The sequence below is a fragment of the Galeopterus variegatus genome, unplaced genomic scaffold (genome assembly GCF_000696425.1).
Source record: "Galeopterus variegatus unplaced genomic scaffold, G_variegatus-3.0.2 Scaffold9125, whole genome shotgun sequence".
In the NCBI taxonomy this organism is placed as follows: Eukaryota; Metazoa; Chordata; class Mammalia; order Dermoptera; family Cynocephalidae; genus Galeopterus; species Galeopterus variegatus.
The window spans coordinates 44,096-66,556 of NW_007735236.1; the positions used below are offsets into that span (position 1 = coordinate 44,096).

General features: G+C 52.8%; 1 protein-coding gene across 2 annotated transcripts; it reads left to right on the forward strand.

Moving 5' to 3' along the window:
- The first annotated feature begins 363 nt into the window (after positions 1–363).
- On the forward strand, positions 364–19,314 carry FAM129C (family with sequence similarity 129, member C). Of its 2 annotated transcripts, none has more exons than XM_008593431.1 (16): positions 364–383; positions 2,881–3,026; positions 5,089–5,219; positions 7,036–7,161; positions 7,831–7,945; positions 9,842–10,009; positions 10,629–10,744; positions 10,826–10,930; positions 11,112–11,274; positions 11,623–11,813; positions 12,656–12,814; positions 13,848–13,964; positions 14,045–14,152; positions 15,124–15,235; positions 16,631–16,714; positions 18,641–19,314. In XM_008593431.1, exons 1-16 carry the CDS (start codon positions 364–366, stop codon positions 18,742–18,744), a joined length of 1,965 nt encoding a protein of 654 aa, XP_008591653.1. In that variant the 3' UTR covers positions 18,745–19,314. The 2 variants fall into 2 exon arrangements, with proteins under 2 accessions (XP_008591653.1, XP_008591652.1); XM_008593430.1 differs by lacking the exon at positions 18,641–19,314 and adding an exon at positions 17,816–18,161.
- The last annotated feature ends 3,147 nt before the right edge of the window (positions 19,315–22,461 follow it).

A 22,461-nucleotide genomic window follows, 5' to 3' on the forward strand; every position in this document is an offset into this window, starting at 1 on the left:
CTTTAGCCGCTGACACAGGCCGTGCTGAGCCCTGCCCTGCTGCACTGCGGGCCTGCTCAGAGCCCTGCATGCCCCAAGCACCTCTAGTCTTCCATGTGCTGAAGTTGTGGCCTTATCCGAGTGCGTCTGCTCTTGGCCCACCCTTCAGCTTCTGCTGGCTCCAGGGACCAGGCGGGGGAGGCTGGTGGGCACACGGGGGCCAGCCAGCCACGCACGAGCATGACAGCTGGGAGGCAGGTGGAATTGAAACCTCTGTGTGGAAGTGACCACAAGGGAAGGGAGTGAGGCCGAAACCACAGAAAGTGATGTTTCCTTCAACGTCTGCTCTGGGCCAGCACTCAGATGTGAGAGTGAGGAAGTGTGATGGGGCCTGACCGGAAACAGCCTGAGGAACAGCAGAGAGCGCTGGAAGGGAAGCAGCCCGGCTGTGGGCTTGAGCAACATGAGCAGGTGGCCGTGACCCCCAGAGCTGTGCGCGGTGAGGGGGAGGTGAGGAGACAGGCGTGAGAACCTCACATGGGGCACTACCTAGGGCATGTCACCATCTTCTATGTCCCTCTCCCCAGAGCGGCAGCTAGCCCTGCTCCAAACCAGCTTGTGACCCCTTTCTGCCTTCACAGTGAAACCCGCTCTTCTCAAGTGGCTCGTGTGTCCCCTTCAACCACCCACCCTCCTCCCCTAACATCGGCCCCTCGTCACCCCCCTCCGCCCACTTGGTACTGTTCCTGGAGACTGACAAGCATGTTCCTGCCTCAGGTCTTCTGCACACGCCGTGTTGCTGCCAGTATTCCCTTTTTGCATGGCTGGGGCCCTCGCTTCCTTTAGGTCTTGGTGCACTATCACTCTCCACACGCCCTAGCATTTTGTATCCCTTCCAGCTGCATTTGTCTTCCACACACGTATCGTTATCTGACACTTTTGTGGGTTGGTGTATTCTGCTCCCCTGCTGGCCACAGGGGCTGGCACAACTCTTCATCTTCTGTGCTTAGCTCTGTGGCCAGCCCAGAGCAATGTTTGTTGAATAAAGAAACAAGTCCCGAGGCATGAGTGAAGATGTTACCAGTCACTTAAACAATGTGGAAGCTCAGGGCCGGCCTGGTGGTGCACTCTTGGGAGTGCGGCGGCGCTCCCGCCGAGGGTTCGGATCCCACATACAGGCCGGTTCCCGCTCACTGGCTGAGCGAGGTGCGGGCGCAACACCGAGGGTTGCGATCCCGTTGCCGGTCCTGGTCCGGTACGGGCGTGACACTGAGGGTTGCGATCCATTGCCAGACACGAAAAAAGACAAAAAGGAAAAAAAAAAACAATGTGGAGGCTCAGCTCTTTCTCTGGAGAGAGGCCACCTCAGGCTAGTAGAGCAATGTCACAAACTCTTCAGGGACCCCAGCTTTTTCTGTATGTTGCTGTGCCATTGTCAACACATGTCCACCTCATGGTCCAAAGTGGTGGCCTGTGCTCCATCCATTGCATTTACATTCCAGCTACAGAGGAGGAAGGGGAGGAGATTCATGCTAAGGAAACATCCTAGGATTCACCCAAGATGCTTCTGTTCACATCTTCATGCAGGTTCTATTGCATGGCCCAAGTAGCAGCAAGTGAGGCTGGTAAATTTAGCAGACTGGACAGCCATGGGCCCTGCCATAATCAAGGATCTACTACTGAGGCTGACAGGAGTGATGGATGTTGGGTGAACACGTGCTCTCTGTGCACTGGCGACCTGGAAGTCTTGCTGTCTGAGGGACTACATTTGGTCTTTCCTTCCTCCAGCAGGTGGCCCTGCCCCTAGAGGGCACCCAGTCTTCAAGGCCCCACCTCATCCCCTCTGCCAGAGATGGATCCGGCCTCACTGCTTATGACTCCCTTCATCAGGAAGCCCATGAGACCTCCATTTGATCACATTTCATCCTGGAGTGCAGACTCTGTATTCACTCATTCATTCACTCATTCATTCATTCAACAAACAATGAGGGCTGCTCTGTGCCAGGCACAAAAAGTTGATTAGACCAGGGGTGCGGGGATGGCTCCCCAAGGGGCTGGTGTCCAAGTCGATGCCTGAGGGCTGAAGCCCAGGCAGCTGGGGCAGTGGGGAGAGGGCTCCAGGCAAAGGGGACGTGGAGTGGGGTGGGGTGGGAGGAGGAGCCCCAGGCCACCAAGTGGGGTTGGGGTCTCTGTGGTGTCTGATGTTTCCCCAAGAGTGATGGGGGTCAGGACTGAGCATTTGGGGGTATGCTAGAGATGGGGACTGGGCGCAGAAAAAGGGACATCTTCAAAAGACATTAAAAAGTGAATCTAGACCAGGTGATTGATTGGTGGGGGTGGGGAGAGTATTGGGGGGCGGTGAGGAAAGAATCAAGGATGACACTTCAGTGTCCCCTGTGAGTCTCTGCTCCCCCCTACCAGCAACCCCCCCATCCTCTGAGACCCCAGCCCATGTTCCCCCTGCCCCAGCGCTGATTCCAGGGACAGTCTGGGGTATCAGTCCAGCTCTGTCTCCCCAGTCTGGGGACTTCTGGAGGGCGAGTCAAGGCTTCACCCAGAACAGGTTAGGCATGGGGTGGTGGTGGCCCTGGGATTTAGATGCCCCGTCCCTGACCATCCCCCTTTCTCTGCCCCTACACACCAGCAGCTGGCTGGTCATGCCAAATGTCTGCCCTGCATCCCTCCTCCAAGGCCAACTAGGACTTGTTTCTCTCACACCCCCAACCTACCCCCCGGGGCTGCCCCAGTGGCTGCTACAGAAACCACCAGCTCCAGGCAGCCTTGGCCCCAGGGGAAAGGAGAGGACACAGGTGCAGGGTGGGGTGGGGCAGGGGTGGGGACACCCACATCACCCCCTTCCCTCAGCCCTACACTAACTTCTCATCAGCCACCCTCTCCCAGGGTGCCCCTGAGCCGAGGAACCTCAGGGGCTGTGGGTAGGGGAAGGGGTGTCTGCTTCATTCACAGGGGAGCCCTGGGAGACGGCAGCAGGATGGGCGGGCGGCCCTCGAGTCCCCTGGACAAGCGGCAGCAGCAGCACCTGAGAGGTGAGTGGGGTGGGGACGGGGTGGGAGTCTTGAGGGGTGTTCAGGGCTAGGGCTGTCAAATACAGGGGTGCTTCAAACAGGTCATGGGAAGCTTCATATTATCTTTTAACTCTATTTTTCCATGACCTTTTTGAAGTACCCTCGTATACAAGATGCCCTGTTAATGTGAATTCCACATAAACAATGAATACTTTTTTTAGTATAAATATATCCCACATTTTACATGGGGCATACTCATGTAGAAAAATGGTTCCTTATTTACCTGACATTCAAATGTCACTGGTGTCCTGTATATTTATCTGGTAAATCTGACAACCCTATTCAGGGAGGGGTTCTGGGTGGGGGGTATGGGGCCGGGTGGGGGGTGTCCTGGGCCCAGCCAGATCCTGCAGTATGGTCCTCCTGGGTGGGCAGGGACCAGCAGGCCCCTCTGCAGGGACCCCAGGGATCAAGCCTCAGTTCCCAGTTTGAGACTAAAGGAGACTGGTACCTGAATCAGTGCCACGTGAGCCTCTCAGACCTCCTTATATGCAGGTTGAGCACCTATTGTGTGCTGGGTGCTGAGGACATGGTGAGGTGGGGACTGTCCTCTTTGGCAGGCTGATGATCTAGACTAGGAAAGAGGGTTGTCATTGTCACGCAATGGCCGGTGGATCAGAAAGCACGGTGGGAATGATAGGGGAGCCACATGTTCCTTGAGTTGGGGGGAAGACGCAGGACGGGTGACTGCCCTCCAGGAGATGGTGATCAAGCCAGGGCTGGAGGAGCGTGATGGAGCTGGCAGGTAGGAGTGTAGGAGGAGCATTCTGGATAGGGGAACAGCGTGTGCAAAGACCTATGGTGTTTCCTGCGATCAGCCAGACTGTCCACGTGCAGAACCCTCACTCATTGGGTGACCTTGGGTAGATGACTTCCCCTCTCTGGGCATTCTTTTATCTGTAAAATGGGGCTAGCAACAATGTCTACACTATGGGGCCTTTGTGAGGATTCGATGAAGTCCTCTACATAGAGTCAGGATTGTTTTTTCTGCAGTGGCTGAAAGAAGATAAAGATTTAGCTGACTGGTTAGCTCACTTGGGAGAGTGTGGTGCTGACAACACCAAGGTTGAGGGTTAGTATCCCTGTACCAGCCAGCCACAAAAAAAAAAGATTGATTTTTCTCTCCTATAGAGGGGTGCGGAGGGCCAGCCCATGGCTCACTCGAGAGAGAGTGGTACGGAGAACACCAAGGCAACAGGTGTTCGGATCCTGTATAGGGCTGGCTTGTTGGCTCACTGGCTGAGCATGGTACTGACAACACCAAGCCAAGGTTTGAGATCCCCTTACCAGTCATCTTTTTTTTTTTTTAAAAGAGGGGTGGGGAGGCAGGCAGGCTGGTGAGTTAGACACCTGGACTCTTTCCATCTCACAGCTCGGCTATGTGTGGCTTCTGTGCCCAAGTCACCTCATGGTGCAAAATAGCTGCTGGAGCTCCAGCCATCAGTTCACGTTCCAGGCAGCAGGATGGAAGTGTTTTATAACACCATGTGCTCCAACCAACTGAGCTAACCAGCCAGCTCGGAAGTGTTTCATATATAGTCAAGTGCACACATCTTAGGGGAGCAGCTTGAAGAACTTTGACACCTCCTAGATCAGGATACAGAACACTTTTATCCCACAGAAATTTCCCTCGTGCTGGGTTAGGGCTTTTTAAAGCTTTTGAAAATCTCCCCAGGCAAAGGGCATGAGGAAACTTTGGGTGCAATGGATCTGCTCATTATCTTGATTGTGGTGATGATTTCATGGGTGTGTAATTGTGTCAAAGCTCCTCAAACTGTAGGCTTTGTACAGTTAAAGTTTATGGTACATCAGTTATAAATTAAGCCTGAGTCGTGTAACTCTTGCCCCCATGTGGATGGAAACATAGAGTGGAGGGTTGAGGTGAGTGAAATTTGGGGTACGTCTTGCTGGGCAGCTTTGGGGTGAGGGCAGGAGCCCACGGTGGCTTCCCTGTCTGTTCTGTCCTCTCGAGGCAGGTCTGCAGGACCGATTCGGCCACCTTACTTTCCCTTTGTCCCTGCAGATCAAGTGGACGCCCTGTTAAGGAACTTCCTGCCATGCTACCGCGGGCAGCTGGCAGCCTCGGTCCTGCAGCAGATCTCCCGCGAGCTGGGCCCCCGGGAGCCGGCTGAATGCCAGCTCGTGCGCAGTAAGGTGGGTGCCGCGGGAGTGGGCTGAGTGTGTGGGGCTGGAAACACCATGCGGGGCAGGTGCAGTTGAGCTAAGACAGAGAATGAGAAGGAGCCTGATTTGGGGAAGTGCGTCCCAGGCAGAGGGCACTGCAAGTCGGAAAAGGCTGTGTGTGTCTGAATGTGGCACCCAAGGACGCAGCACGACCACTGGACCCCAAGCCTTTGCACGTGCTGTGCTCTCCGCCTGGTGCACTTTCTCCATTTCTCCTCTGGCTTTGGCTGCTGCTGCTTCCAGGAAGGCTTCCTTGACCACCATCACTCCCACCAGGGTCTCAGCCTGGTCCACCTCCCTCATTCGTCTGCCCTGCGAGGCTGGGGATCAGGTCTTGTCTTCCCTTGACCTTCAGTCCTTTGGGCACATGGGATGCCTGCACATAGTAGGAGCTCAGGAAGAGTTTGTCAATGGAACACAACAGTCTGGAGCTCCAGGCCCTAGCTTCAGATGTCTCTTGGGCCATCAAATGGCACCACGGCCTCCAAGTCCCACACAACCCACTCAATCTTCACCACCCTGGCAGGTGGATCTTTGATCAATGAGGAAACTGAGGCACAGAGAGGCCAAACCACCTGACCGAGGTCACAGTACTAAGGTGTGATTCGAGCCCAGAACCCATGCTCGTTACTAACACTGGGTCCCCCATCCCAGTCAGGGCCCTGAGATTTCTCACATGTCACAGACACCTTTCCTCCCAGCAGCGCCCCTCCCAGGGTGGGGGCCCCAGCGCTGTGGACACAGAGCCCCCTCCCACCTGGGACGCTCCCTGCCCACATGGGCCAGGGCACAGTGACCTTGGGGTTCAGGCATGTGGAGGGGCTTCTCTTAGCTTCAGTTCTAACATTGTATTTATTATATCATTTACATAATCCTTATTTTATATATTTATATATATTTAATTTCTATAATAACATTTGAACAATATTATGAAGAAAAATTTCAGACCTAGGAAAAGGTAGGGAGAATTATTTAACAACTGCCGTTCCCACTTCCCCACCGAAGAATCAAAATATCACAAGGGCAATTGGTTTATTCATCAAATATCAGGCTGGCCAGTTAGCTCGGCTGGTTAGAGCGTGGTGGTGATGACACCAGGTCAAGGGTTCGGGTCCCCTCACCGGGCAGCGGCTAAAAAAAAAAAAAAAAAATAAATATTTATCAAGCACCTTCTGTGTACCAGGCCCTGCTCTGGAATCCAGTGACAAAATAGAAAGCACATAAGTCAGGTGGCCAGGGGGTGAGAGGAACTACAAAGAATATGAAAAAAGTCATTTTCCACTCACCTACGGAGGCTCTATGGCAGGACCTCTGTGTGTCACACAGTTAAACTACACCTGTTTCATGACCCAGCAGTCCCACTTGTACTAATCAGCTAACGCTGCATAACAATACACCACAAAATCAGTGGCTTAAAACAACACACACGTGTGATCTCATGGTTTCAGTGGGTCAGGCATCCGGGCATGGCTGGGCTGAGTCCTTTTCATTAGGGTCTCTTGCAGGCCGCAACATGATGTGGACCAAGGCTGGGGTCTCACCCCAGGCTCAGCTGGGGAAAAAAAACAGGATGACAAACGTGTCCACCTCCCAGGGCTGTGGGGGAGGATGAAACCCGTTAATATTTGTAACGGTGGCAAACAGGTGCACGCCGTGAACATGCTTGATAAATAGCATCACATCAGCAGCGCTGACTGCTTTGTACTTGGTGGCACCCGGTGCCAGGGTCGTGGGAACAGGGACACTGGCCCACACTCCTGACACCCACTGGTCCCTCCTCCTGCAGAAGCTACCCCGAGTCCGCGAGCACCGAGGGCCCCTGACCCAGCTGCGGGGCCACCCGCCCCGGTGGCAGCCAATCTTCGGTGTTCTGCGTGGGGATGGCCGGCTGGAGTGGTTCAGCCACAAGGAGGTGAGCCGGTGGCCCACATCCTGTCTGCCTCTGGGTCCCTCTGTTCTGCCCTCCTCCAGCTTGGGTTTGGGGTTCAGCTGCCAACAGACCCCCCGCTTCTCTCAATCATCCAGTGTGAATCAAAGTCCCCTATGTTCTTGGCAGGATGTGGGTGACCATCTTGTCCCCTCCCCTGCTGTGTCAAGTGGGTCAATTGAGGACCAGAACAGGGGTAGGATCGTGGTCAGACTCATGGTCAGAATCGGAGCTGAGTTTAAAGATCCTAAGGCCTTTGCACATCACGGCCATGCCCTGCATCCAAGCTGGGGAGCTCGGGTAGATCACTCACCTCCCTGGGACTCAGTCTCCACCTCCGTGAACTGGGACAATGGTGGTCCACACTGTGTAGGGCTTCCAGGATTCAATGAGATAAGCCTCATACAGCACTTGGGTCCAGCCCAGCACATAGTGGGCCAGTGGGTGCTGGGTGCTCTGACTATGGGGGAGGGAGGGAGGGAAGGACAGAGGAAGGGCTGGATGGATGGATGCAGGGGAATAAGAAAGGGAGGGAAGGGGGGTTGAAGGACTTCCGCAGCTAACCTGGAGAAACCGTCCCTTGATCCTACAGTTGGGACATGAAAGTCACAGTTTAGACCTGTCCCAAGTCGGTTCTTTGGGTGCCTTTCATAGGAATATGAAAATGGGGGCCATCCCCTTGGCTCCACAGCCCTGACAGGGTACACCCTCCTGACTTCCCAGCGAGAATATCTCTGCCTTTTGGACGCTCTCTGCCCAGCCTCCTCAGGTAAGGCTCCTGGGGTCCCCAACAGCAGGTGTCTTCACCTCAGCACTGCTGACATTTAGAGCTGGGTCATTCTCAGTGGGAGGCTGTCCTGTGCACCGTAGAGTGTGGGGCAGCATCCCTGGCCTCCACCTCGTCAATACCAGTAGCACCCCCTTCCCCACCCACCAAATGTGACAAACAAAAACATATCCAGAGTTGCCAAGTGTCCCCTGGGGGGCAGCATTACCCCTGGGTGAGCACCTCTACTCTGGAAAGGAAAAGCCCATCTCTTGCCAGGGTGAGAGGGAGAGTTAGGTCACTGGACCAGATTCAAAATAGCAAAGGGTGGGGGCCGGCCCGGTGGCACACTGCTATAGTGCGCCGCTGGGAAGCGCGGCAGCGCTCCCGCTGAGGGTTCGGATCCCACATACAGACCGGTTCCCGCTCACTGGCTGAGCAAGGCGTGGGAGCAACACCGAGGGTTGCAATCCCGTTGCTGGTCCCGGTCCGGTACGGGGGCGACACTGAGGGTTGCGATCCGTTGCTGGACACAGAAAAAGACAAAAAGGAAAAAAAAAAACAGCAAAGGGTGAAAGCGATAAAACCTGGTGTCAGCAAGCATGTGGCAAGATGGACACTGATACGTGGAAAAATCGCACAGGCCTGGCTACAGGGTTGAATCTGCACATCAGGCAGGCCCTATTACTAATGACCCCATTTCACAGATGAAAACACTGAGGCAGAGGGCAGAGTAAAGGGCAGAGCCACAGTGGCAACCTCTGCTTCACTGCAGTGTCCTGCCACCAAATGACCCAAAGATGTGGTAATGAGGACAGTCCGTAGAAGCACTGACAATATTCAAAACATCAGAATCGTTACAACAAGCAAACGGAAAGGACATTCTTGGGGGGGAGGGGAGAGAGGGAGGAGGGAGGGAGGTGTCGGTGATGGGCCATAATAATCATATACATTGTATATTGACAAAAATTTAACGAAAAAAAAATAATAAAGTTAAAACTTAAAAAAAAACAAAAACAAAAACAAAAAAACATCAGAATCCACCCAAATACCCATCCTTTGAGGGTTTATTAAATAAATTATGGCCCAGGCCTTAGAAGGGAAATCTGTAGCCGCTGAAGTTGCCCTGATGTATCGAGGAGTAAAATGGCCAGTTACAGACCAGAAAACCCCCTCTTGTTACAAAAATGCACCCCCTGTGGTTTTGTGCAGATTTAAAAATCTGGAGTAATGTCCTCTAAACTGTTAACAGTTATTATCATCTCTGGGGACTGTGGCTGGAGGGCTGGGATGACCAGGACATTCCACCTTCTGGATTATTGGGTCTTAGCACAGTCTGTTTGTATCACTCTGGAAATTAGAACAAAACACTGAGGACTTAGGAGACTCCAAACAGATTAACCAAAAATAAACTCATTTTGTCCTCCCAACAGTTCTAGGTCGATATCTCCATTAAGCCCATCTTACAGGCAGGAAAACTGAGGCTTAGAGAGATGAGAAAATGTGCCGTAATCACAGAGCTAGGAAGTGGTTTTGCCAGGTTTGAGCCTCGGCCTGGCTGACTGCAGAGCTCTGCAGAAAGTAGGGTTCAGATCACGTCCCACCTTGGATGGATTGGTGATGGCTGCCTGGAGCACTGCATTGAGGAGGATGCTGAGGCTGCGAAAGAATGCTGGGGTGGACTAGTGATGTCTGCCCTGGGCGTGCAATGGAGAAAGGTGGCCCTGCCTTCTCCAGGACAGCAGCTCAGCGCTGCTGGAATAAGGATAGTGGCAACTATAATGGCTCATGCTTATTGAGCAAGTGCTCAAGCCGGGGGCTGCTCTAAGCATTTCATGGGTATTTTCTCCTAGCAAATGAATGAATGAATGAAGACTTACCTTCTCCATCTGCTTTCAGGAGACCATACACAAGAAGAGCCTGAGGACCTCTTAGAAGTGCCCGTGAGCTTCCCGCTGTTCCTGCAACATCCCTTCCGCCAGCACCTCTGTTTCTCTGCAGCCACAGGGGGTGCACAGCGTGCCTGGAGGCTAGCCCTGCAGGGTGGCATCCGACTTCGGGGCACAGGTGGGTCTCAGGAAGGGTTGGCGTGGTGGGGCTCCTAGGTCTGGGGTCAGACGGCTCTGCTCCTGCTGGCTGTGGGACCTCTTCAAGCCTGTTTCCTTATCTATAAAACGGGTTGTTGGTGGAGACAGAGGGGACACCAGGAAGTTATGAGTGACCAGGGCTGTAACAGGGACATGTAGAGCTCTGTGGGAGCTCAGCCTGGGGGAGTGGTGGTCAGGGAGGGTTTCCTGGAGGAGGGGATGTTGAAGCTGGGATCTGAAAAAGATGAGGGGCCAGCCAGGTGAAGAACTGTGAGGAACATACAATTGGACAGTTTGTTGACTGCAAAAACATACCCAACTGGAGGGGCAGCTGGGGGCTGCAGCATCACCTGAGCCACTGGGCAGGGGGCTGTGGCTACCCGTGAGGGGGTCATTTTTCCTACATTGAGTAAAGTTGCCTTATGAGCTGATGGTCCCAAGGGAGTGTGTTCCCTGGGGAGGGCACTGCTTGTGCAAAGGCCTGGAGGCGGGTGAGACGTGGGTATTCCTAGACCTAGGTAGGGGGAGGGCTTCCTCTCAGGGTGACAGTGAGCTGGGCAGGGGAGGAACAAGTGGGCACTGAGGAGCTGTCCCTTCAGTCCTGCAGCGAAGCCAGGCCCCCGCTGCTCGGGCCTTCCTGGAAGCGGTCCGACTCTACCGGCAGCACCAAGACCACTTTGGCGACGACGACGTGACCCTGGGCTCGGACGCCGAGGTCAGTGCCCTGCAAGGCCTCACCTGGGACTCCGGGACCCTTCCCGGCCGGGCGCAGCGCCTATGGCCCCCTCTCTTGCAGGTGCTGACCACGGTGCTGATGCGGGAGCTGCTGCCGGCGCTTCGAGCCCAGACGCTGCCCAGCCTGCGGGGCACCGGCCGCGCCCGGGCCTGGGTCTGGACCGAGGTAAGCGCGGGGTCTGGGAGGAGGGTGGGAATGGGGGCCGGTCCTGGGCGCCCAGGTTCCCCGTCCCCGCGATGGTCGTCTAAACTCTCTTGGGTCTCTCTGTCTCTGCCCCACCCCGCCCCGCGTCTGGGCTCTCCTGCACGCCTGTTTTGTGCGGGGTCCCCTCGACCGGTCCGGAAAGCTCCTGGACGCCGTCCACAGTGCCGTCCTGGCGGGGATTTCCTCGGGGCTCCGCTCCTTCCAGCCCGAAAAGGACGAGCTGCTTGCGTCTTTGGAGAGGACGATGCGCCCAGACGCGGACCAGATGCTGCGACTGCGGACGCGCGTGGCGGGGAGGCTGCGGGGTGAGGCGGGGGCGGGTCCAGGGCGGGGCGCAGAGAGGCTGGGCGTGGCCTGGATACAAGATCTTGGGGGCGAGGCCAGTAGCCAGGAGGGAGAGAGGTGGAGTTCCAGTCCCAACGCCAGCCCACCGAGCTCATCCGCCAGCCCCTAATTCTGCCTCCCTGGCGTGCGCCTTTGGGCGGACTCTCGCCTCTCTGAGCCTCAGTTTTCTCATCTGTCAAATGGGATGGACGAGGGTGCTCATAGTTCGCGCTCCCGTCCACCTCGTCCTGCTGAGCCCTGGGCCCCACCACCTCCCACGTGCGGGGCACCTCGTGCAGGAGACCCCAAGCCAGTGTCTCCACTCTCAGCGGACGTGCAGGGCCCACTCGAGTCATGCCTGCGCCGGGAGGTGGACACGCAGCTGCCCCGCGTCACGCAAATGCTGCTGAGCACCGTGGAAGCCACGATCAAAGGCGTGCGGACCCTCCTAGCCCAGGGCATGGACCGTCTGTCTCGCCACCTGCGCGGGAACCCCTCTGGCGCGCGGCTGCGCAGTGAGGTGAGCCCCAGTGGGTGGGATTCATCCGGCCGGCGGGTAGGGGGTTAACCTTACAGAAGAGTTGCGTGAACTTTGCGTCTTTCCTGTTTGAAAACCCTCTCTGAACTTTGTTCTAGACTGCTTTTTACTTGTGGACCGAGCCGGAGTTCCTACCACCACCATGCTGCGGTCACTGGGGCACAGTTTAAAACGTGGGGGGGGGGGAGTGAGATGACAGACTGGCATCTTAGCAAAATCACCGTGGGGTCATCTTCCCCCCAAACTCCTCTTCTTCCCATTCCCCTGTTGGGCAACGGCCCACCTCGCCCCCTAAGCCAGAAAATAACACTCAATGCAGCTGCGCTCAGTTTATCTGATATTAAAGGAACAGCTACTATGTGCCATGCAAAGCCTCCACTTCATGATCACCTTCTCCAGGAACTGTCCCTGGTCCCCCCTGTGTCTGCAGCTGCCTGTGCTTACTTTACCACAGAACTGTTTACATAGTACTGTGGGTGGTTGTATCATCTCACCTGCTGCAATTGGTAAACAAAGACTGGATTAGAGTCCTCTATGTCTGCAGCCTCAGGGCCCAGTGCAGAGAGGGCATCAGGAGGTGTTCACAGATCTAGGACTGACAGGACTGAGCATGCCCATTTCCACTTAGTCATGCCAGCACCGCTTGTTATGATTTTTTCCAGGTTTTATCATGTTATATCCATCATACCACATCTCACTGTAAGATAACTGAGGTGGGGCATTTCCATTCATGTTCCTCCCTTGGTAAACTGGCGGCTGCGGCCTTGGCCCTGCTTTGGCATCAGCTGACAGTGTTTTTGTCACCCTACTGCACTGGAGCACAGGTTTACTCGTTTGGGGAGATGCCGTGGGACCCGGAACTGATGCACACGTGCTACCGTGAGGCCGAGCGGAGCCGGGGCCGCCTGGGACAGCTGGTGGCACCATTTGGCTTCCTGGGGATGCAGAGCCTGGTGTTTGGGGCCCAGGATCTTGCACAGCAGGTGGGGGTGAGCGGGAGGCTGGGACGAGGCCAGGTGGGGGCAGCAGACTCCACTGAGCAGTTGCCGAGTGTGTGCTGGGGAGGCCACAATGACTGAGGCCGACCTGACCCTCACGCTCCAGGCTCCCAGTCTCCTGCCGACGTGAGCCTGTGACCAGGTGGTGACCACATGTGGTGGGCAGAACTGTGGTGAGGATGCAGAGGGAGCTATAGGAGCCCCAGGAAGGTGCCTGATCCATCTCCAGGGTTGGCGGGACTTCCAGGAGGAGTGGACTTTTAAGCTGGGACAGTGGTGGGCAGAATGGGGGCAGGGCGTGTTCCTGGGTAGAGGGAACAGTGCTGAGAGATCTTGTTTGCATTTGGGGAAAAGGAAGCAATTTCAGAGATGCTGCATTTCAAGGAAGGGGAGAAAGGTGGGAGATGGGCCAGCAAGATGGGTGGTCAGACTGGGTAAGGCCTTGGGTATGGGGCTAAGAGGCTGGGCTCTGCACTGAGGCCAATGGGGAGCCACAGAAGGTGTGTGAGTAGAGGAGGGGCATGACCGGATTCAAGGATTAGGGAGACCTGCCTGCTGTAGGCAGCGTGGGCTGTTGGAGGGAGGAGTGGAGGAGGGAGGAAGAGGCCTGAAGCAGGATGGGGGAGACAAGTGAGAAGTGCTTTGAAGGCCAAGGAGATGGGACCTGCTGATGGACATGAGTGAAGGAGACAGGGATTGAGATGGCTCAGTGCTGCCTGGCACAGTCGTTCAGTTTGTACACTGCACAAGAGCATTCTGCTGAGGACGCTGAACTCTGGCTGCCTCTCTGCTCCCAGTCTGGGCACCCTGGCACCCAGAGGGAGGAGGTGTTCTGCCAGTTTGCACATAGACCCCTGCAGACTGGATGACCCCCAGGTCCTGAGAAGAGAGGGGAGCTATTTCCTAAGATGAAGAGGAGGAGGTGGCTGGTTGGGGCAGGCTGGATGCTGAGAAGGGGTGGGGCCCCGAAGGCCAGAGCATGGATTCCGGGGTGTCATCCCAGTATCTCCTCCCGCAGCTCATGGCTGATGCCGTGGCCACCTTCCTGCAGCTGGCTGACCAGTGTCTGACCACGGCCCTGGACTGTGACCAGGCTGCCCAGCAGCTGGAGAAAGTCAGGGGGCGCGTGCTGAAGGTGAGGTCGGTAGGGAGGGGGTGTCAGTGGGCCTGGGTGCTCGGATGGTCACTGGACAGGCCGCTGGGTGTGTCATGCAGAAGTTCGATTCGGACGGCGGGTCAGCGCAGAGGAGGCTCGTCCGGGGCTGGCTGCTGCGTGTCTTCTCGCCCTTCATGCTGAGCCGGCTGGGGCCAGGCTGCACAGCGGTGAGCTCCTGGGGGACATGCATGCAGGTCTTGGAGAGTCACCAGTCATCCATGTCTCTATGTAAAGTGGGCAGAGTGCTCCCTCTCTTACAGCACCCCTGGGATAATTAGAGACTTTGGTCTGCTGAGCCCCAGGGCTGGGTCAGGTGGCCCTTCTGGGCCCCACAGTACCCTCTGCTGCCCCCACGAGAGTGCTCTTTACCCTGTGTTTGCCACAGAGCTGGGGTGGGTCCCCTACATTGCATATCGCCGGGTGACTCAGAGAAGAGGGGGGCAGATGTGGAATGTGTGTGAGTGGGGGGGGGCGTGAGGGGGTTGCCAGGTGAGCAGGAAGGGTCTCTCTGAGAAATGGCACTTGAGAAGCCGTGAACTGCAGGCACAAGCCACGTCCCGGGAAGGGTGTTCCAGGCAGAGGGCACAGCATTTGCCGAGGCCCTGAGGCAGGGCTGTGCCTGGTATGCCAGGGGACCATGAGGAAGTGGATGTGGTTGTAGTTCAGCGAGTGAGGGGGCAGGGAGGGGGTGGGGGGAGGCCATAAGCACCTGGCCACACAGGGCTCAGGGCACCAGATGAGGGTCCGACTCGGGTGCTAACAGGATCCTCTAAAGGAAGTGGCTGTAGGGGGGATCCCAGCTGAGACATCTGGACTGTTCCCTGTGAGGTGTGATCTGCTTTGTCTCGTGAATCCCATTAATCCCCCAAATGAGCCTAGGGATTGTGGGTCACTGCGTCCTTTTTAAAGATAAGGAGGGCTGGCCGGTTAGTTCAGTGGGTTCGAGCACAGTGTTATAACACCAAGATCAAGGGTTCAGATCCCCATACTGGCAGGCTGCCAAAAATAAATAAATAAATAAATAAAGATCAGGAAACCGAGGCCCAAGGCCCCCCCAGTTAATCAGGGCCAGGGCTGGAGCTCAAACCCACATGAGGCTCTCCCCTCTAGCTTAGCTCCTAACCCGCTGCGGTTTCAGGTGCTGTCTGAATTCAAGCGGGACTTACTTGCCGTGGGCAGCCAGGCCCTGACCATTGAAGGCATCTACGAGGATGTCATCCGGGGGGGATTGCTGCAGAGGATTGACCGAGGTGAGCCGTGGCCTGCCGCGACTACAGGAAGCCTGGCGTGCCCTGGCTGTGTGTACCAAACCCCACCAGGGCCCTGTTGCCTGACCCCCCTACTGTCAACACTTGCCCTTTGGCCTAGGGTCAGGACTGGGGCAGAGGGCATCCAGGGTGGGGGAGCCCAGAGGGGCGGTGGCAGAGGCTTCCTGAAGGAGGGGGCATTGGGGCGAGGCTGTGAGGGGTGGGTAGGAGTTCTCAGTGAGAAGAAGGAGGCAGACTTCAACAACTGAGGATAAGTGCTCACGTTTATACATTCAACAACTGCTTCATGTTTTTGTATGTGTTGGCAGTGAGGCCCCCAAGAGTTCTTGGCCTTGGTGTAGGCCTCTCATGAGCTCCTGGGCTGGGAGGTGGCTCCAGAAGTATCTCCCTCCCTCCCGCCTTGTCAGTTCACTCATGAACCAATGCCTGTGACCACTGAGACATGTGCACTACCGGGTATGGGGCATGCAGTGGCGGTTCATGGAATGTGACAGCACCCATGTGGCTGTGCACGGGGCATGAGGGGGAGGCTGCTGGGGCAGATGTGCAGGGCTTTGAATGACAGGCAGAGGAGTTTAGACTTTCTTGTGCAGGCAATGGGGAGCCATAGAGAGTGTGTGAGACGAGGGTGACAGTAGCCAGACGGGAAGTCAGGGAGGAGGCTGAGGCCCCAGTCCTGGACCAAGAGTCAGGCCCAAGTAGGGTCAGCAGCCAAGGGGACAGAGGCAGGAGTGAGGTCCAGACAGGAGCTGGAGGTGGCGGAGTTGTTGGCCTGGGGTGTCGCTGACAGCACGAGAGAGGGCTGCAACCCAGGGAGAGTGTGTAGGGAACACAGAGGAGTCTCGAGTAGCCTTCTCTGACAAGGTGAGGTCAGAGAGCTGGGAGAAACCCAGAGACAGTGGGGTCCCGGGAGCCAGGGAATAAGGGCGAGGTTGTGTCCTTGGTCTGTGGGCAGCCAAACAGAAGAACCGAGTTCTCTTAGACGAGCAGAAGTTTTAAATTGACGAAAGCTATTCTCTGACTGCAAAATTAAATCCAGAAACAGGTGACATCGATGAGTTTCTGTTCGCAGAGGTTTTATGTGTCCTTTAAGAGGGTCCATCTCCAATTGATTTGTGATGTCTGCCCAGAGCAGCATGTTGGCAGGTGGAGCTGGCGGTGTCCAGGCTCAGTGAAGAGTGTGGAGATAGGCCAGCAATGTCTGCCATGGACATAAGAGTTGGGGGAGGCCCCACGTGAGCCACTCATTTAGGATTTCTGGTTGAGATGTTTGTCTCCATTCTTGGCCCTCTTGTGGACTCCCTGGCAAGATGTATGGAAGCACCTGATGCCTGGGCTTCCTCAGGTATGTCCAGGAGTTTTTATCTCTTGTTTTAGAATTGAAAAAGGCCGTCGGTGCCGCTGACATACCCTGCACTCTGGATGGCTGCTCGGAAGCCCCATGGGACCAGGAGGGAGCAGGTAAGGATCTCAAGGGTTCCCAAGCCATGCCAGTGAATTGCTGGGGAGGTTGGGGGTCTAGACGGAGTATGCAGGACTGTCATCAGTGTGGGTTCATGGATGGAACAGCAGGTACTTTGTCTCCTGACCTGGCCTTAGTGATGGGAAACCACAGAGTGTGTCTGAGCCACAGAGGGACCCTCTAAGTCCTGGCTCTGGCCTGCATGTGGGCTCAGCCCTTGGTAGCTGAGATTGTGATAAATTTGTATCCCATCTCTAATGCCAGGACTCAGGGGCACACCTTCCAGTAGCTGCTTCCCATTCTCAACTCTGGAAGGGGAGATTGTGGGGTGGGACCCTTGGATTTACCACCAGCAAGGGCTCTGCAAGATGGGCATAATTTGGGGCAATTTGTTAACAGCAATAGCTAACTAGTTCACCCCCCAGCTTATCTGGGGCGGCATCCTGTAGTCAAGTCTCTGCAGATCATCTCATGCATATTTTTTGTTTGTTCTTGGCAGCTGGCCTGTGAGGGGATCCGAACTACACACTCCCAAGTGAGTTGACCGGCCAGCCTATCTGATGAATATTTACACTAACTTGGAGAAATGGTTAAACAGTCTTAGAAGGACTTCTGGGTGTCAGAGTATTCGGGGATTTGCAATTGGGGATGGGGAATTGTGGATAGACCCCTGAATCTATTTAACCAGAAGCTACCCAATGGGCCTTTTGTGTCTGGTCTTTCACACTAGCAGCTAATGCCACAGGGAATAGCCTTGTACATACTTTTCATGGAAGTGCAGGTCACTGTGGGTAAATCCCCCCGTGGGAAATCTCAGGGTTTAGAGTATGTGTGCTTCTCATTTCTACAGTGGTCTCCAGAGCGTTGTCTACCAGAGTGGCCCTGCCTGGTGCCTCTCACCTGTGTTCGGGCAATGTTGGAGCTTTCTTACCTTCTTCTGAGAACCTTCTTTTCCTATCCTTCACCCATCTATATTCTGGTGCTTATAAATTTCTATTAAGTTTTTGTTGCCAGGCTCCCATTGACTGAGCATTTATTATATGCCAGGCATTTGACTTATCTGATTTTTTAGCATCCTTATGATACTTTGCATTTTACAGATGAGGAAACTGAGGCTCAGAGAGAGGGAGGGACTTGCCCCAGGCAGCCAGGCTCTGGCACCCAGGGCCAGCCACTCTGCCCACTGCCTCCTCAAGGAACATTCCGGAGCTGAATCTTCACCCACATCCGTCCTCGTTTCCATTGGATAAATGTCCACAAATGCGCTGTTTCTAGGCTTTTGTAACCCCTACGCCTCCAGAGAAGCTGTGCCTTTCAGTGCTCCCACCAGCAGCATTTGTAAATCTTCTCCAAATCCTTTCCAAACACTAGGACTTATATATATATATACACATATAGTTTTTATTTGTGTTTTTAAGATGCTGTTTTTTGGGCGACTGGCTGGTAAAGGGATCCAAACCTGTGACCTTGGTGTTACAAGGCTGTGCTGTAACCAACTGAGCTAACCGGCCAGCCCAGTAGGACTTTTCATAAAAGAAAAACTCAGTCAATTTGACACACACATATCTCATCGTTTTATTTTGAATTTCTTTGGTGACTAAATTGAACTTAAAAATGTTTATCAGGGGGCCGGCCTGTGGCTTACTTGGGAGAGCGTGGTGCTGACAACACCAAGTCAAGGGTTACGATCCCCTCACCGGTCATCTTTAAAAAAAAAAAAAGAAATGCTTATTGGCTGTTTATATGTTATGGGTTTTTTGTTTTTTTGTTTTTGATGAATTACCTACCTATTGATAGCTTTTTCCTACTTATCAAGGGTGTTTATCTTTTCTTATTGATATTTAATAACTCTTTGTATATTAAGGATATTAATGCTTTGTAATACAGCTTTTTTTTTCTTTCTCAATGGGCTGTGAGCCTTTCAGTCAATCTTCACTTGGTGTCAAGTTTCTTAGCTGAGAGAGAAGCATTTAGGGACTGTTCCATCAAACACGGAAGCAACGGAGTTGCAGTTGCTAGGAAGGAATGATCTAGAGTGCCATGTAGATATTCCCCATGGAGGGGATTGGCCACGTCAGAGCTGAACAGAAGAAGACTGAAATACACACGTCTTGGAGCTTTTGAAGATGCTGGCTAGAGCACCCCCATTTGGCCTTGGTTTGGAGCTTCTGCAGGAGGGGAGGAGAGAAGACCTGTGTACCCCAAAAAGCTTCCAACAGTGAAGGACGCATTTGGGTGCTTGACGAGAACATCAACCTGAGAGAGGCCCCGAGAATGTCTTTTTAGTCGGCGATCATGGAGTTTTATGGAGTTCCAGGATCCAACTCTTGGAGCACATCACCAGCTCCATCCAGAACGACACTGGATTTTGGTGGGGCGGTCCAAGTCCGGGACCCATCCTGTCCCCAGGCCAGCATCAGATTGGAAATCTGACCTTTTCATTTCTCTTCTAGGCAAACCTCTCTCTTTGCTCTTCTCCCTTTCTCTCTTAGTTCCTATTTCTCTGTTTCCTCTGCTCTTTCCTATTCCGCTGGCAAAAGAATGGCAAAGGTAAATCAGGTAAAAAATACGAGTATAAAAGCATAGCTTGGTTCTTACACATCACTCTTTTTTTTCTATAGCAAAAGGGAAATACCAAATGAAAAAAAACACCAAAAATGAAAGAACCCAGTAGAGCCTGGAATGTATAATCTGAAACACACGCTATGCAGATATGTCCCTACAGATGGTTCCTGGCACTAGCACCACATGCACTGTGAGGGTTTTCTTTCCTTTCTTAGTGTGTGTGTGTGTGTGTGTGTATAAAAAGTCAACTTTCTACAAACAAACAGCACATCAGCACGTTTCCGACTAATGTACAATGAGTTCAGAAGAACGGGCCCCTCCATAGGTAAGACCGACAGCTACTTGTGATATGTTGGAAGGAACATCTCTTATTTTGCTACGGACTCCATTTACAGGGATGCATGGGGTTGTTTATGGGCTGGCCTGGCCACTGGAATTCAGGCCTTTTCCTAGGCTGTGGTCAACCCCAAAGAAATTTAGGCCTTGTCTCCCTGATCCAGCATAATCTCTCTGTGAAGTGAACTGCCAACACAAGGTTGAATTTTATAGATTGAGTTGGCTAGACACATTAATACACAGGGTTTTAAAAAAAAATCTGTCAGCATCAAGGGCCTTTTTCTGAGGCAGGGTAGGGTCCTTCAAGGAATAAGTCCCATTTTCTACCACGACGGTGGCTTGGGAGAACTTTAGAAGTGTCGGATGGAATGAGAAATCATTTTGTTTATTCCCAAGCAGGTCTCAGTTCCATTTCACCATAGGGGACAGATATTTGGGATTGGTCCTAGCATTGGACTGTTACCTCCTGGGGGTGGGGCTGGGTGGTTTTTATATTACCTAAGATCCCTGCTCCTGAGTCACAAAGGGTATAAGGAGACTCAGACACTTCCTGAGCCAAGCCTCCAAGGGGAAGGACTGATTATTCAGGGAATGTGGATGAAGATTGTGGTTGGTCTTCAGGAAGCTGCCGTCTGGCTGTGACAGCTACAAAAGCAGGGACTGGGCCACCAAGGGACAACATAATCTTCCTTTTTGTCCAGAGTTTGGAGAATCAAAAGCCTCCTGCAGTGGATGCTCCAGTTGAAACCTTGGCTAAACCTGATGGGCCATGTGCGTCTGGGTGTCCACTGCTATCAAAGAGTTTGTTTGTTCCCAATTATTAATAGGTTCCTCTAAATCAGAGATATGAGCCACCCTCATCATGGTCCAGGACAGGCTTGATATTACTGAGTCTGAAGATGAGGAACAGGTGAACCTTTGTCACAGAGGTGACATCCATGCAGACAAGTGTCCTAGTATCTTGCCAACCAGCACCTCAGGAGGGAGGAATTCAGGTTGATTTCCAAAGCCACAGCCCTTCCCTCTAGGAATGTCTGTGGCTGGGGTCAAGAGGCATGGATTGAGCAAAGAAGTGGCCTCATGTGCCCAGGTGGGGACAAGCAGTTTGGTCCACTGTTTGTAGATTCAGTGCTGTATCTCCCATCACAAGTGCCTTGTGCCCAGCAGCACTTGATTAAAGGTGATCCCGGTGTAGATTATACTGACAGTGATGGTGAAGATGAATATAATTTTGATAACCAGGTACAGATGGTGAAAAGTTCCNGTTTTATATTTAGACTTCATAGGTGATGCTATAACAGTGATCTGCCAGAGGTGTACCAGAGATTTCTGCATGCCACAAATTTCTCCCAACTTTTCATGACCCACTTGAACATTCTTGAACCCATCTAGAATTTTACAAATCAGTGGTTTAAATCTTTATCATGGTAGTGACCCTGTCTTCTAACTATTGAAAGGGCAACTGGAGGCAACTTTAGAAGTCTGTGTGGGTAAAAGCTCCGGTAAATTTCCCATATGAAAGCACAAGTTTGTTTCTGATGGTCTGAAGTTACATGGCTGAAAAACTAGGTAAAAGAACACGGTCAAGATTAACAATATTACAATTAATATCATCAATAGCACTGATGGAAATGTTGACAGTTAAAAGAATTTTTTGTTATATTTTTTAAATGTTTTGTTTTGGTTTTATTAGTTATGAATATTCATGGAGTACAAAGCAAATTGTCTAAGCCACTCGTGCCTAAGATGTGATGGCCGGATTCATACTGGCAGCATGTCCATTACCACAGATTGTGATTATACCCCATGTCCCCCACCCAATTATCCCCTCAATTATCCCCAACCTCCCTCCCCATCCCCCTTTCCCCACTCCACTTTTTATCCCTAGGTATGTTCTCTCCTTCTGCAAGTGCAGCACACCGCTGTGGTCTTTCTTTCCTTTCTTCTTTATCTCTTAGCTCCCACTTATGAGAGAGTATATATGGTATTTCTCCCTCTGTGCTTTGCTTATTTCACTCAATGTAAGTTTCTCCAGGCTCATCCATGTTGTTGCAAATGGGAGAATTTCATTTTTTTTTTTATGGCGGAGTAGTATTCCATAGTGTATATATACCACAGTTTCCTTATCCAATCATCCATTAATGGACATTTAGGTTGGTTCCATATCTTGGCTATTCAGAGCACAGCTGTGATGAACATGGGAGTGCAGGTATCCCTTCAACATGATAATTTCCATTCCTTTGGGTATATGATTGCTGGATCGTATGGAGGATCTATCTGTAGTTGTTTGATAAACCTCCAAACTGTTTTCCATAGTGATTATCCTAATTTACCGTCCCAGCAACAGTGTAGGAGTGTTCCTTTCTCTCCACATCCTCGCCAGCATTTCTTATTCTCTGTCTTTTTGATTATAGCCAGTCTAACTGGGGTGAGATGAGATCTCAATATGGTTTTAACTTGCATTTCCCTGATGACTAGTGATGTTGAGCATTTTTTCATGTACCTGTTGGCCATTTGTATGTCTTCCTTTGAAAAATGTCTATTCAGTTCCTTTGCCCATTTTTTAAATTGGGTTATTTGGTTTTTTACTGTATAATTGCTGTAGTTCCTTGTATGTAATGGATATTAATCCCTTGTCAGATGCATAGTTAGTAAAAATTTTCTCCCACTCTGTAGCTTGTCATTTCACTCTCTTAATTGTTTCCTTTGCTGTGCAGGAAATTTTTAGTTTGATATAGTCCCATTTATTTATTTTTCCCTTTGTTGCTTGTGCTTTCAGGCTCATGTTCATACAGTTTGTGCCCAGACCTAGTTCCTGAAGTGTTTCACCTATATTTTCCCTTAG